The sequence below is a fragment of the Tetrao urogallus genome (genome assembly GCF_951394365.1).
Source record: "Tetrao urogallus genome assembly, chromosome: 2".
Classification (NCBI taxonomy): Eukaryota; Metazoa; Chordata; class Aves; order Galliformes; family Phasianidae; genus Tetrao; species Tetrao urogallus.
The window spans coordinates 47,372,385-47,388,821 of NC_136814.1; the positions used below are offsets into that span (position 1 = coordinate 47,372,385).

The following is a 16,437-nucleotide window of genomic DNA, read 5'->3' on the forward strand; positions in this document are numbered from 1 at the left end:
TGAAAAAACAAGTTTGTATTTCTTTTATGATTTATGTTCACTATAAAAAATGCGAGTCACAGAGCAATACAAAATCAGGCTGCAGGTAGCTTCACCAGGATAGCTCACGTATTGCCCTTTCTGAGCTGCACTAGGCAGACCTGTTTGTCCCCTTACCATCAGAATGTCTTTTGCTAGCAGCTATATTCTTCCGATCTTTTTTCTACACACAGATCACTATTTATCTCAAGATATTCAAGACATTCAAGGCCAGACTGGATGTGGCCCTGGGCAACCTGGTCTGGTGGTTGGCGACACTGCACACAGCAGGGGGGTTGAAACTAGATGATCTTTGAGGTCCTTTTCAACTCAGGTCCACGCTATGATTCTATGACCCCCATGCCCACCAAGGACCCGCCAATCTCGGCTGTTTCCCTTCTCTTTGCCTGAGACGCGTGCTATTGCGCCGTTACAAAGTTTCCGCCCGCGTTCTCCAGCCGAGGCTCAGACCTCTCACAGCCTAAACCTCAATCTCACGCGTTCTGTATTGCCGAAGGAATTCCCTCCGCCGCCGCCCCGCGGCACTCCGGCTGCTCAGCTCCCCAGCCCCGTGCAGCCCTCAGAATGCAGCCGGTGCTGCTGCAGCGAGCCCCGCCTCAAGCCGTGCGGGCGGATCGCTATGATCGCTATAGGCGCCCTCGGGGTGCAGCCGGAGCGCGTTAGCAGGCACCCGTCATCTCGGGCGCGGAGGCCGAGCTCCCGCTCCTGGGAAACCCGCAGCTATTTCCGAGCAGCGGGAGGGCCCTTCCCGGAGCACCGCCCGCCTCGACGCCGGCCCGCAGCAGCGGCCTGCAAGCTCCGCAGCCCGGCCCCGCGCCGCCTCCTCCGCCCGCCGCCCGGCTCCGCCCCGCCGCTTGTTGATGTTTCACTTTGTTTTAATTCCCGGGTCGCAAGATGGAGGCGGCGCTGGGACGGCGCGGGCGGCGGCTGCTGCTGCTGCTACTGCCGTTGACCGCCGCGCTGCAGCTGGGCCCGTCCGCTGCGCTGCCGCTGGGACAGGTACCGGAGGGGCGGCGGGGGGGGGAGCTGGGAACCGCCGCCGCCAGTGGATGAGAAGGAGGCGGACGGGGCGGCGGGGGCTGCGGGCGCTGTGGGCGCTGTGAGCTCCCGGCGTAGCGCGGGGCGGGCGCAGGTGCGCTGCCTGCAGACTTCGTCCCGCTGTGCGCCGGCGTTTCGGGCTGAGGTGTGCGGGAAGAGGCGCAAAAGGACCGCGTTACGCGTCTGCCACAAACTTGGTGACTGCGTGCCTGCTGCTTCCTGCCTGCCTTCAGTGATTCATCCATATAGTGTTTGAAAAATATCTGGCAGGCTGAAGGAGAAGAACATTATGGCTATCTGTACTGCTGGGCAGATCCACCTCGTGCTGTGTGTGTGTGCGCCCACTGCGTTGTGACAGGCTGGTGCTGCACAAATACATGGTGCATTATGGCCGGGTCTTCTCCCAGTGATGTCTGTGCTTCTGAATTGAACCCACAGCAGGTTCCCAATGCAGCTGCGTATGCACAGAATCATAGAATGGCCTGGGTTGAAAAGGACCACAGTGATCATCGAGTTTCAAACCCCCTGTTACGTGCAGGGTTGCCAAGCACAGACCAGGCTGCCCAGAGCCACATCCAGCCTGGCCTTGAATGCATCCAGGGATGGGGCATCCACAACCTCCATGGGCAACCTGTTTCAGTGCAGGGCATCGTGCTGCCTGCTTTATCCTTCCAGTGCCTGTGCTGGGTTCACCCACCCATTGTGCAGACACTGAAGGATTTGTCAGGGCCTCTTTTCCCTGTGGTACTGGTTGAAACAGTCCTCCTGAGGGCCTGGCACAGGCCCTGCACTGACACATCCTGAGCTTGCTTCCTTGTCTCCACTTCCCTTTGCAACCATTGGAAGTGAGATGGGCTTAGGTCTTCAAGATGGAGATCTAGATCTTCAGACATCAGTACTCCCATTCAGGTGCAGTGAAGTGTGGGAGCACAGACATAGCGCAGTTGATCCTCAAGTACTTTGCTTTGGGTGTAGGGCAGGTGCATTTCAGAGCCCTCATTAAGCCTTACAGTGTGAGCAGGAGCTGGTGGGAGAAGGGCCTGGGCAGAATGGGAATTCAGTGCTGTTGGGTTGGCATCAGCAGCCAGGAGCTTAGCAACACATGGCATGTGATCAGAAGGCTCTTTCCTGAGGAGGTTTTGGACTGCAGGCTGGTTGCAGCTTCCCTTTGGCTGTCATGGCTGTACACTCCAGCATCCTGAAAGTATGATGGCACAGCACTACTGATAGCTTCACGTTTTGTCAGTCTTGTGCATGGCAGTAAGTTTGCCTCCAAGACATTACGGGACCCATAGTGAGGAAAGACCTGAGAATGTTGGAGAACATCTGTGCAATTTTGTTTTCTAAGTTTGTAATGCTTTTGTTCAGCTCTGGAATGTGAACGCCTCCATTGTTGTGCAACACTTGTCGTTTCTTAAATAAGCTGTTTTGAAATCTGGGCTTTTTTTTTTTTTTTTTTTTTTTTTTAAAAAAAAAAAGAACATTAGCATGTGTGCTTTAGTTTTGCTTTCTCCTCCCGAAATTTGGACAAGCAAATCTGGATTACAAATTGGGAAGAAAAACAAACAAACAGAGGCAAGGAATGATGCAACAAGAGTATAACTGATCTTCATCAAAGTAATGTGTTTTTATAGTGTTCGGTCAAGAATTAGATTTTCTGCCTTAGAATATTTTTGATGTGCTGTCAGGAACTTGCTGAAAGCACAGTGAGCTGAATGCTCTGATGTTTGTTTACTTCATTAGCTGTTGAAAATTTAGATTTAACTCTTTTCTTTCAAAAAGGCTTACTTGCCTACCGGACCTTATATACATGTAGTTGCGTGAAAAATATTTTTCAGGCTATTTGTTGGCTGCAAGAAACCTGCAAGATAGATTGTTTCATAACAGAAAAAAAGTAATCTTCACTACATCAGCCATGAGTGTGTGTGCACTGGGTGTCGTGTATTTTAATCAAAGAAACTTGTTTATAGTGATATGCTGACATCTTTCTTTTGTAGCTTTATGCCAATTTTTCTATTAACATCTTGGCATATGTTCTGAATTTTATACTTAAAGTATACCGCATCATCTTTCTGTGTATATCTGATTGAATTAAAGCAGTGTGATGCAGCTGTGTCCTGATTATGTGAGATGAAGTGTTCAGCTTTAAAATTCTGGATAAAATATTCGTAGTGTGAGTTGATTTCATAGGGAGAGAGCAAAGGCAACACACGTAGGGCAGAGGAAAGGATAAGCAATGTTATTCCGTGAACATCACAAAACAAGGAAGGAATATGTTTGCTTGTTCAGAATAGTAAAGCAAAAGCATCAGTGTGTTAGCTTTATATATTAACAAGATAGTTGAGTTGTAGTTACCTAAGCAAGTTCTGAATTTCACTGTCTTATCTTAAATATTATCATGCTGTTTAACAATACCAAGCCTTCTTTGAGAAGATTTTGTACTGAAGTTTGGCGAAATACGAGGGGCTAACTGTAATTCTCCAGTCTTGCTGGGGTCTGTACCAAAACTGTTTCCTACCTCATCTGTGCCTGGTGGGCAGCTAAAGCCCTACAGCATAGCTTTGTTTTGAGTCTGATGAAGGAATAAGAACGGAACCTGAGACCCTGTGGGGCCAGTTTTCCATGTGTGTGCCAGGACTCAAAAGCAGTATGAATTTGGATGGTAGTTTTTGGCTTGTTTGAACACTCTTTCCCACAATCTCCATTCAAATTTAGAAACAGATTCTACTTTTGTCCATTTCTTACTTGTATGGCCACTTCTGTTGATTTCCCATTTCCATACTGCACAGAGGATATCCGTGCACAGCTGCTACAGGGGCTGTCTGTCCCCTTGCTGCCCATGCAGCTGACCGTGCTGCCAGGCGCTGTGCCATCTGCTCCTTGAAGCAGCAGGAGCCTTGTTTGGGAGCCTGGGGAGAGGGATGGGACTGTGTGAGGCTCGAAGGCACTTGAGTGTCACTGATTAGACCTACAGCTTTGTCTTATGTGGCATTTTTCATAAAAGGCTACAGGTGGGTGAAGATATGTGCAGAACCGCTGTGGGGACTCTTTAAGAAGCAACAAATATTCCCTTTCAAATAATGCCAGGTGCTTTATATTCTTTCTGTCACCATTCTCTTTGCTAGAACTCTATTGCACTGCCCCAATGAGCTTTCCTGGGTTCTGTTGCAGCACGTGGTGAAAGGAGTAGAACATAATCACAGCCTGCTTATTGCTGTTGATTCAGGCTTACCAAAATTCACTAGTTCACATAAAACCTGTCATGCATGTTGCCACACTATTACTGCCCCAGCCTTGCTTTCCTCTAATAGAAAAGCATAAATCTGTGTGGAGGTGCTGTCCTCTTTGCAGGTACCTTGTCCACTGCTGCTGTGAGTATCCCTGCCCGAGTGCTGTAACAGTGATGAGAAGTCCTAGGAAAACTCAGGAGATGCATCTGCACCCTATAACAGCATTAGGAGTGATTTTAAGACATACAAACTAGACTTACACTCATGGTTCAGGCTTCTCCAGAAAGCAACAGAACAAGATGGAGGATTACTGCGTACGGCCTATGTTCAGGACTCAGTAGGTTCATTGCCATTTGGGTCAGTGGTGCAGGAAGGATCAGTGGGAAGACAGCCACGAGGAACTGATCTCCAAGGAAGAATGAAATGAGCTGGAGGATCAATAAAATCAGGAAAACTGAATTGAAGGGCTGTTATTTTCCCTGAAAAGGTGCTATCAAGAGCAATGAATGACCTGTTCATAAGCTGCAACAGGAAGGTTTCAGGTTAGGCATCGGGAAAGCTTTTAACATTAAAGATAGAGAGGAAAAAAAAGAACACTAGTGTAAATAGTTGAGGAGAGCGTTCATTTTTTGGACATCACCAGAAAGCTTTAAGAATTGGTTAAATGAACACCTGTCAGGAATAATGTCAATACGAGTTGTTTTTCACTCTGGAAAAGGTGGCCTTGAGATGTTTCTGTATCAGTTTGGGAATTTGGAGCAAGAACAGCTGACACCCAGTTATTTGTTCACACCAAAACTTGGAGATCTACTTGCAGTGTTTCACAGCAAGTCTGGTACCAAGACTGGTAAGACTGCTTAGGCAAAGCAAGAACATACCAGAGGTCAGAAAATATTCAGATACAAGCGAGTCTCACACCTCTCCCAGCTATTAGCCCCTGTCTCCACTGTTTGTCTGCCTCTTGCTTATGGAGAGGGAAACAAGCTGGCAACAAAGTGGCCGTTCTCCTGCCAGCTTAATGAGCTGTAGCTGCTCACTGACTTGGCAGAAATGGGAGGGAAGGAAGATGTGCTGCAGAGGAGAGAGCTGCCCTCCGTCAGTTGGTGGCAGAGGGAGCAAGCTGTTAGATCAGCTCAGCTGTCTTACTTGTCTGCATGCGACCATCTAAAATAATTTAGACAGCACGGATGTGTTCTCCTAAGTATTTTAATTTCTTAAGCACATAATGTGCTGTTCAAATGCAAGTTCTGTGTGTGCAACAGAATTCATGATTGTGCTTTTGGTTACCAGGTCAACAGAGCTGACAACTTGAAGAAATCATCACATGCACATTTCACTTTGTGCATACAGTGCTCATTTGCTGAGCACATTTATTTTGCCTGAAGTCCTTCATTTTCAAAGACAGCATTTGATTAAATTAAGAGATGGGGGACTTTCCCTCTTCCTAGCAGTAGCTGGCTATCTGATGTTTTACTTTTCTAGTAATCTCTGAGTCGCTTTGTAGATGTTGAGAAAAGATTGCAAAATACTTTCTGCGCAGAGGAGCTCAGACTTGGTTTGAAGCTTAAAATTGAAGCGTTATTAAGATTGCCTGAAAGGTCCATCCTCCAGGCCCTTTGAATTCCCAAAAAAGAGAAAATATTAGGAAGTCAGGACAGCGTCTCCATCGTCTGTTATGCAGTTTGGGAGTGTAAAATTAGCACAGCTCTGAGGGCTTGATAAAGTGCTAAGAGTTTGGCAAATTTTTTTTAACTACACAGCATTCTTAAAATATGAGGAACAAAATAAGTGGCTTGAGGAAGGCTACGGGATGGCAGAACAGCTTACATCCCACAGTTATACGATGGATCTAGTTTAAATGTTCAGTAATAGATTTCCGGTTTTCTAAGTCAATTTATATGTTATCTGAATAACTGGGATCGGAGCTTTGGAGAAAAGTCAGCATAAATACCCATTTCCTAGGAAGGGCAGGGAAAAAGACTTTTGATCTCGGTGGTCAGAGAATTTTGCTACTGACCTGACAAATGCATCTGAAACATCAAGGACAAGTAATTTCCAACCAAAAGGAAATTACCTTCCTTTAAAAAAGACGCTGTACTTAGTTAAATAGATAATTAATATGAATCTGTGTTGGATTTTAAACGACACTTTCCCCTGTGAAGCCAGATTTCTGCTGAATCAGATTGGGATGCTGTTCTTCAGTTTGTGGTAGCTCTGGCTGCTATGCGTCCCCATTGTTTTAAGGAAATTTTTATCTTACAGTTGTACTCCAGAAAGTTTCTGCTCATGAATGGGGATGACATTGTACTGGGTAAAAACGTGGCAAAAAAAATCATTTGTGCTCCAAGTATTCCCTGCCTAAGAAGTCTTTCATTCACTCTTTCATTCATTCTGAATTCTGAGGAGTTCTCCTCTTTGGAGACATGCCTCATTTTTTAGTTGTTCAAATGTGAAACTGTCTCAAACGCAGAGCTAAAGATGCTGAAGGGACAGAGAAGAGTATTCCAGAGGAAAGTGAAACACGGATAGAGTAACGTAAGGCTCCCAAAAGGCAAATGGAGAACCTAACATTATTTCTGAGATGACTCAGGAAAGCAGTGTGGCACTTGTTACATGTTTTTGTATATCATCACAGGGCAGTTAGGAGATTTCAGGACCCATCTGCTAAAGAACCCCTCAGGTTAGAAGGATGAAATGAGAGGACAGAATGACGGAAACAAGAAATCACAGCAACTGAGGTTTGAAAGAAGGAAATAAATCCCTGGGGCTTGGAGGAGGCCTGTGTGGCATAACTGGGAAATGATGACCAGAGGAGAAAAACAACACAGGATCACTGCTGGTGCTGATAAAGCCAGGTGTTCTTTATCACAACAGGCTGACAGCTTGAAGGCTTAATGGAGCTCTTATGACAGAGATGGGGAATCTGATTGTATCATGCACTGTCTGTTCTGTTTCAACTAATGTGAGTCTCCTGTTACCATTTACATCCATGTGTAACAAGTTCTGATAATTTTGTTTGATTATTATTTTGTCTGCGTTTAAAAAATAAGTTACACTTAGAAGGAAGCAGTCACTTCTTTTTCTCATCAGTCAATTTTATTAAGAAGTGGAGAAAAAAATGTACCTGGAACGAGGAAGCATATCTCTGTTACTTCTGTTTGCAAGGCAGAAAGCCTGAGAATGTGCTTTGGGACCTGCATAGGGCCGTTCCGCAGCAGAGCATGTGAAAGTTGCTTATGGCCTGCAGGGCCTTGTGTATTTTCTCACAGAAATATACATCTCTTTTCTTTGTTGTTTTCCAGGAAACAATCAGAGTCAATGTTATGATGTTGAAAAGCAATGGAGAATTTCATAAAGGGCAGGTTTGTCTGGTTTTTCTATTTATTCAGTGAATTAATACGTAGCAAAAAAAGCATGTGGATAAGAGTATATTGTGGTCTGACTTCAGTCAGTGTTAATTGTGTTCCTGTGAGAACAGAACTACAGCATAGGGGCAGGACTGCACATTCAATCTGTCTGTCTGTCTTTCAGGTTGTGTTTAATATCACCTATGCTAACGGACAGGTGTATCTAAATGATTTTCCTATGAGAAGCGGAGTTGCTCACATAACGTGTCAAACAGTAATATGTGAGTATTCTTTTTTTTTTTTTTCCCCTGCAGTATTTTCTTTCCTTGTCATCTAGTAATGAAAGCTTACAATTTCTGCGTGTGCTCATACTCTGCAAATTTCAGCACAGTAGAAGCAAACTTCCCAAATTAGGAAAGTTTTCCTACTGATATGTGTGGAAAAAAATCTTAGTGCCTTGTATTCAAGTCGCATTGATAGGCTTGCATCTAAATGGTTGAATCTGAACTCAAGACTCTGCCTGTCTTTTCAGAAGAATGTTTTGCAGGACAAGCTAGACAATGTAAACAGAAGGATGCAGCTCCACCCTGCTAATAGCCATGTCCCTTGGCTCACTGGCATGCGTCCAAGCAGAGGCTCAGTAGCAAAAATATGAAGATTTTTTGGGAAGATATTTTTCATTATCTCATTTCTGTCTTTAGTAGACAAAGAAGGTTGTCCTCGACAGGATATTAAGGCACCAGTACTGCAGTTCTGCTGTGTTTTGTAGTAGTTAATGTTTTCAAATGATCTTGAAACTGTTGGTTTTTTGGTATTTTTTTTTTTCCCCACCAATTAAATGCAGCACCTTTGTGAAAGATCAGAAAGCACTGTGATTTTTGAGATGCTCAGAACATACTGTATAATTAATTAAGTGAGGACCATTGTGTTACTTGCTTTAAGCTTCTGTTGTTTTCAGAACGATCTCTTGATGGATCGGGTGCAGTCATTCTGATGCTTGGTTTCTGAGGTCATCCCCCCTTTATACTCAGTCAGTTTACTTAGAAAATACTAATGCTTTTCTAAATGGCTTCTCTGAGCCATGACCTTGTCTCTTGAACCCTTCCTTCTCAAGTATTATCAATTATTAATTTCACACTATTTCTTTTCTGAAGTGGGAGATCAGTAATTCTCTTCTCTATTTCTGGGGTGGTTATATTCCTATTGCTTCTGTGTTTTCTATCCTAGGATAGAAAAATGTGACAAAATGTTTACAAACAAGGTAATGTTTTTATTGACTAATTTTGAGAGATGCTGAGCACTCTACTGTAGCGGATCCTATTAATTTCCAAAACCATAGTTGAATAGTTTGCAGTGGCTGTAGTTATGGATGAAAATCTGATACAATGAGAAAAATACTGTTTTGACCTGGGAGTCTGGAATTGTCCATTCCCATGTTTGGGTCTAGATCCTCAACACAGTACTTCTGTTACCTGCAAAGCAACAGTTACATGCGTACTAAATTCTCAAGAGCAGATTCAGATAATGTTTATAAAAGGCTGAAAGAGTATTGAGATACTCATTATTTATTAGGAGAGGGGAAAAATAATCCTGAATATCTGTATGTAAAATTAAAATTGAGCCAAACGGTCACAATCTTCAATATTAGAGACCAAGTCTCCAGAGAAGCAGTGTCTTGACATTATTGTTACATTGTGCCTGTACCTATATTCCCACTTCAAGTTTCCACAAAGTCAGTTTCAGATCAGTGAACATCTTTAGCTCCAGCCTGACGCATGAAAGGTTGGGACTGCAAGGAGCGTCATTATCTTGGGATCTTTGGTCTTTTAATATCTGCTTGCTGCTGTAATTCAGAAAGTATTCCGCAAGCATGTTAGTGCTTACACCCATGGGGAACAATCCCTCTTTCTTTCCTTCTGCCGCTTATTTTCCCAAAGTAAGATTCTCTTAAATGGTTCCAAAAAGGATTTTTCTATATTTAAAACTGCTAAATAGCTTTATGAGGAAAAGGGTTGCAGGTGGTGGCGTTTGACTGACGGAACAAGTGAAGCATTCCCCCCGGGTGCCTCTTAAGCAAGCACTGCAGGTGACACACAGTGCTGGTGGCTTAGAAACTGGGGCAACAATCTTAGCTCCTGTGCTGTGTGATTTATGTGGTGAACTGGACTCCTTGACTTCCACTGCTGCCTTCCAGCTCCAGCAGGCCTCACCTTTATGGATGCCACATCTGTGTGCTCCATGGAGAACTGCATCATGCCCTGCCTTCTGCTTGGGATGGTTTCTCTTTGAAAACTGTGCCATTATGTCTTAACAGTGGAGAATGGCAGCCTGGATGATATGGTGGAGCAGCAACGCCTGGGAACTGTCAGCGTTCGCATCATGGTTCATGAGTGGCCTCTGGCATCCAGTTCTGATTTGCAGCTGATTGTCATTCAGGAAGAAGTGACGGAAATTGATGGAAGACAGGTAAGGAAAAATAATACTTTGCTTGTTTTGAGTTTAGAGTTGAAAGGCTTACATGTGTGTGGATGGTGGTAAAGGTACAAAGCATGTAAGCTAATGCTAGCTAGCACACTGCTGAGGGAGATAAAATCAACCTGGGTCGGGAGAGGTGTTTCATGAGGAGAATTTAAGCTTTAATGTTTACATTCTTATCTCAGTAGTTAATAGTTGGATGACTTTCCATTAAGTTTGTTAGAATATACAATTTACAACTTCCTGAAGGGAGGTTGTGATGAAAAAGGGTCTGGCCTCTTTTCCCAGGCAAATAGTAGGACCTGAGGAAATGGCCAGAAGTTGTACCAGAGGAGGTTTAGGTTGGACATTAGGAGAAACTTTTTCTCTCAGAGAGTGGTCAGGCACTGCAATGGCTGCCCAGGGAGGTGGTGGAGTCGCCGTCCCTGGCAGTGTTCAAGAGGCGCCTGGATGAGGAGCTACGAGAGATGGTTTACTAGTTTCTGGTACTGGGAATGGAAGGGTGGTTGGACTGGATGATATTGCAGGTCGTTTCCAACCTTACGATTCTATGATTCTATATCATGAACTTTTCCAAAATGCAAGGAAAGTCAAACTCACAAGCAGTATTTCACTTTCAAAGCAATGTACAAAATTAATAAATGGGCATGTGCTCATTCTGACTCTGAGATTTTGCCCATTCTTTATTTCAAGCTAATAAAACATTTCTACTGCACAGCTTGCAGGAGCATCCTCTGAAGGGGGCTTACTAGGAAAGATCATCTGAGGGCTTAACCTTAGACTGTTTTGTATTCAAGCCAATTAATTCATCTGAATAAAAATCTTGATATTGAACATAGTTTTTTTTGTTTGTTTGTTTTTTGTTTTTTTTGAGAGGAAGAGCAAAATAAAAAATCCACAAAACTTCTAACTGTATTTGCACACACAGCAGTGAATGTGAGGGGCTACAACTGAGCTGAGATTGAAATGTGCAGAACTGAGTTCTCACAGTCACTTAAAAGTTATACTTTTCCAACCAGAGAGATTATAGTTAGAAGATAGAGCTGTTGTCCTATATTCTGCTGTATTTTTTTAATAGGACAATGATGATAATACCATTATCTTTAATTAATTGCACGCTCGTCATAAAGTACTCTGGCATGAAGCATTTCTCTGTGAAAATTTTTCTCTTAATAAAAGCGATGATCCCACTGAGATTTGAAGCTTTTTTAGTGAGGTCCTTACCCCACCGTTGGCTAATATACTTTGGTTTGGAACATTTGTTAGACAACAGTGTTGCAGTAGTTCATATCTCAAACTAGACATCAAAATGCAAATTGGGTTTTCATAGGCACCAGGTAAGAACACACAGAAACCTCACTCTGTTCCCCTAATTATTCTGTTAAGCTTTCAATCTTTCTAATTAGGTATCAGCTGACAGTAACAGTCATCTTTTTAGTTGTATTGTTCTGCACATGTTAAAAGCAAAAGGCTGATGGCTGTGGAAGCAAGAGTGAAATCACGTCATCCCCTGTATTCCTTTTTGAAGACATGTACCTGTTGACAAGCTGTTTTACATCAGACTGTAGTAGAAGAATTGAATATATGAACACACAGTTACTCTGTACTTCATTGTTGTCTGCTCTGGATGATATCACTTTAAAGAAAAATAAGCCAAAGCTAAACAAAAACAGCAATGAATATCTCAGCAAGATTTTTTTCAGTTGGTGGGGGAAAAAAAAGCAATGACTACAAAAGCAGCAGTGTCAGTCTCACCTAAGCAACATTTCCATGTGCCCTTTCAATATGTATATCTGAGTTTTTCATGCTTTAAAGTGCCTCCTTGACATGAGGAGCTCTGTAAGACTTGGTTGAAAGCCCAGTGATTGACTATGACATGTTTTTGTAGGGAGAGGGAGACCTGGTTCATTCAGCATACATTCTAATACAGCAGTGCCTGTAGAAGTGTGTTAAGTAAAGCTAAGAGTACTGATTCATGTTACGGCATCTGTCTAAATCTTACTGGCTTGGAGTTTACGAGCATGTATTGGTTTTCTTTGCCAGCCTACTTTGTCTTTATTTTAAACTCAACAATATCAATCTGTTTGCATCTCTCGCAGGTTCAGCAGGAAGAAGTAACAGAAATAGATATCTTAGTGAAGGACCTGAGGGTACTGAGACATTCAAACTACACTGTCCCTTTGAAAGAGAGTATGTTGTATTCCATCCCAAGGGACAACGACGTGCTATTTACGCTTCCCAACCTCTCAGGAAAAGGTCTCTTTCTTAGCTGTTACATAATATTTTTGAGCATAATCTACATACTGATTTACAAGGACAAAATAACATTGTCATCCCAGTGTTGTTTTGCATGGTTAAACAGTTGTCAGATTAACCATTAAGTTTTTATTTTAAAATTTATTTACACCTGAATTCTACTCTTCTGCATTCTAGTTACTACTTTTGTTTTGTTTCCAAATCTGTTCTCCTTTGAATTACTTGTGCTTGTAAAATCATAGCCCAGACATTTACATAAATTTCTCTTTCAGTGCTGTTTCGGAAATTTCCCTAAAGCTCCCCCTTATTCTGAGATCAAAAGGAAAAACTGTGAAGGAAATACCTGTATGGGTCACTCCCAAATCAGAGAAGAGTTATTAAACTTGAATAACTTTAAAAAAAGAGAAGTTATTGGATACTTTAATCTTATTTCAGTTCGATCAAAAACTCAAGGATTTATTAGGAGATAAATATTTTTATCTAGCTTGTCACTTTTAAAATCTGATGACAGCTGAAATTCATAGCTAAGGGCTGCATTGTAATACTGCTGCTTCTTATCAAGTGGAAAAAAAATTGCTGGTTTTCTTTGATCTTAATGAAATGCATGTTTTTGCTTCCTAGCTCACAGAGTCAACTAATAATAATAAAAAACAAAAAAAGCACCCCTCCAAAACAAGCCTCCCACTATATCCAACTTTTCTTCTTTAGATATTCAAGATCCACTGCAAACTACCAGTCAGTACTTGATCTGGCAGGTAGAAACCACAGTGGATGAAGAGACGTTACCTGGCAAGTTACCAGAAACACCTCTTAGGATAGAACCTTCGTCTTCCTACAAGGTAGGGTCCTGTGGTTGTTTGTCCTTTGTGGTGTTTTTTTTTTTTTTCCCCTCCCCTTTTTTCTCCTCTGTCTCCACAGAAATGGGAAGATGACTTGGTGACATTCCTAGGAAGACAAATGTAGCAACATGCTGCTGATAAAGCAGAATGTTATAGTTCAAGAGAACAGACAAATAGGCTTCCTCTCTGTTTTTAGTATTGTCTACAGAAACATGTACAAATACAGGGTTACTTCCTTCCTGGATGGTTAGAGAAGGAATCAAATAAGAGCACTGTTAGGATCCAGATGATAGGCTTTCTTTGTGTAGAGGCCAAACAAAACATTACTTAAAGACGGTAATAAGGTGTGTAACATTTCTTTGTTCTCTATTTTTTACTTGAAGAAAGCAATATGGCATATAATAGATTTCTCAAGGGAGAATTGCTATTCCACTTATTTGTGTGAGGTTGTGACAGTGGCTGAAGTCACAGAAATCCCCACAGCCCCACTATGAACAATCTCCACAGCCAACCACTATGACTGTTACAGCCACAATCCAGAAAACTGTAAAAACAACAAAAATAAATTAAAACTAAGACAAAACCTTCGTAAACTACACCTTAGCAGTGAGAAATCTTTCTTACTCCAGTCGAAGTCACGCATATGAGTGTCACATATATGTTGTGAAAATGAGCTGTGATATTTACATTATAACAGACTAAGTATTTACAGCAGTTTTAACTTTTTTTTTTTTTTTAAGCTTTAAATTGCTTTTTTTTTTTCCCCTGACAGCTTAGAGGCAGGTGCTGGCCACTGGTTGATGAGCCATGAGTATCACCAGCTGTAAGAAACACAGCAGCACCTTGAAAAGCTTCAGTTCCAGATGAGTTACAGATAGGCTTTCACAGCCTACTTTGTGGTGGAGAGAAATGCTTGAAATGCACTGCTTAGAGAGGATGGCAGAAATGGTACGCTGCAAGTTATAGATAGGTTAGAGAACGTGCTACCCCCCTCTCCTGAGTTTCAGTGAGCCTTCTTTGCTGTATACAGGAATTAAATCATAGCTACCCTGAGTATAGGTCAAGTAGCCCACCCTTCACCTACTCTGTTCAAGTGTCCTTTGTTTTCCCAAGTGGCCTTTCCTTTCAGGGAACTCTTTGAGGATGAGCCACTTCTGCACAAATCAAACCTTCCATAGAAATACTTCAGTTGAAAGGTTCCAAACTTTAGAAGAGAAACAAATCTGAGTCACCAATCAATTACATCCTGCTTTTACCAATAGCTACAAAACTGCACCTGCTATGTTTTGCAACCTGCTTTGATTGTAGGTGATGTGCCAGTGGGTGGAAGACTTGAGAAAATGGCTCTGCAGATTCTGGTTTAAATCTTTACCCATTTTCTTTAATTTGATGGAAGTCATTGTGGTTGGAGTTATTGGAGCAGCGCTCATTCTAAAAGTCTTAAAGGTGATTTTTCCTTCCTGTGAGCCCAAGTAAGTAACTTGTGCTTTTTTTCTTTTTCTTTTTCCCCCGTGAAGACAAAGCATTACTGAAAAATCTTTCGAGTCAGAAGCAGCCCCATTTTTAGGCAGATGATGACAACAATTTAATAAGAAGGATGCAGCAAATTATCATTTCAAGTGACCTTTTGATGCATAGGCAAATTTTTCATTAGAAGCATTTTTAGCTTGGCTGTGGTAATACCAAATTTTGATTAGTTCTTCCAAGGACTACATTTTGAGACACCATAACATACCTCCAACAGAGGAGGGTAGAAGCTAGAGCTAAGCTGTTCCAGCAATTCTGCATCTTTCTGTAGTGCTGCAGTCATTACTGTAATCATGAAAGGCCTCAAATTTGGCTTTGCAAATTAGGATGGGATTTCTTTAAGGAATTATCTATCTAGGCAGCTTGGAAGCTGTAGGGAGTGGTGGCAAAAGGTTAAAAATAAAACTGATTGACTATGGATGGCTTTATTTGCTCAGCTGGTATCTTACCAGGAACACTGGTATAGTATTTTTCGGATAAGCAAGTTTTCCAAACAAGTGTGGAAGTATGAAATGGCAACTGCAGCTAAGAAATCAATACAGATTTAGAGATAGAGTAGGAAAGCACGAACGTTTTTAAGGAACCCAAGTCGACTTGGGAAGCCTTAACCCTTGGAACCTAATGTTTTTTTAGGAGGAATGACTGACAGCAAATCTTGCTTCCTCACTTGGAGTAAGCACAGCTGATATTCTCAAATACTGCTGACCAGCTGTGTTTCTGAATGGCCCTGAGCCTGGCTAATCTATGCATGCACCCAGGGATAAGAGTTGGCCTTAGTGCTTCTGACAGAGCTAGGAAAACGGAGGGTTGGTAAACTGAGAAGGCTGGAAACTGCAGTGACAGAAGATACCATGCTTCCCCCTCACACTTCACAAAGCCTGCTGTCAGAGTAGAGTACTTCTTGGAACTAGCTTGTTAGAGCAGGAAAAGTGAAGAAACAGTTTGTAACAGCTGCTCTCCAACAACCACAAGGAGCTTAATGCTGTGAAGCTCTGAAATAAGAAGAACTAGGGGGAAAAAAAATCTTACCACCACAAACTGTTCAGCAAAATGCCTGATGATCTATCCATGGCAGAGGTTGGTACAGAGCAGAGGAACCATACTGCAATAACTTGTCCAACTGGAGAACACAGAGCCTGTGTGTGGCTTGTCAGAGCATTCTGAGGAACTGAAAGGCTGAACAACTTTAAGCTATGTCAAAATTGAGCCTACTCTGCTGATAGTTCAGACATACAGACTGAATTGGAGGCTCTCTCTGAAACAAGAGCCAGTACTTTTTAAACCAGTTTTTCATAAGATTTTCATTCTACTTTTGAAGAGGTATTATTAGGATAATACTTGACGTATTAAATGAAAGTTTAGGGTGCTTTTAAGAATATGTCTTATTTTTTAGAACACAGGACTGTTTTGAATATTATTTTCTAATGCCAGCTGATTTTACCTTTCAGAGGCATCCTTCTCCTGGATCAAATGAGCTTTGTACCTGTGATTACCATCAGCCTGCCTTCAGATGTTCCAGACAGGAAAAATAATTTAGATGAGAAAATATGTACTTAATATTGTATTTACTTCAGAGTTGCTCTTTTCTGTTGTTGTTGTTTGTTTTTAATGAATTTTTAGTTGACTTGAAATTTGGCACTTGATCTTAATACTTTGTTTCCTACTGAGAAAACTAAGCAAGTTGAT

General features: G+C 42.2%; 1 protein-coding gene across 1 annotated transcript; it reads left to right on the top strand.

Annotated features, from left to right (window-relative positions):
• Positions 1 to 933: 933 nt before the first annotated feature.
• GINM1 (glycosylated integral membrane protein 1) lies at positions 934 to 16,308 on the top strand (the record flags this gene model as incomplete). The annotated part of the gene is made up of 8 exons (XM_079549959.1): positions 934 to 1,038; positions 7,610 to 7,669; positions 7,839 to 7,935; positions 9,969 to 10,120; positions 12,229 to 12,385; positions 13,094 to 13,224; positions 14,533 to 14,696; positions 16,200 to 16,308. The coding sequence occupies 8 exons, from the start codon at positions 934 to 936 to the stop codon at positions 16,306 to 16,308; spliced, it is 975 nt and encodes a 324-aa protein (XP_079406085.1).
• Between the last annotated feature and the right edge of the window lie 129 nt (positions 16,309 to 16,437).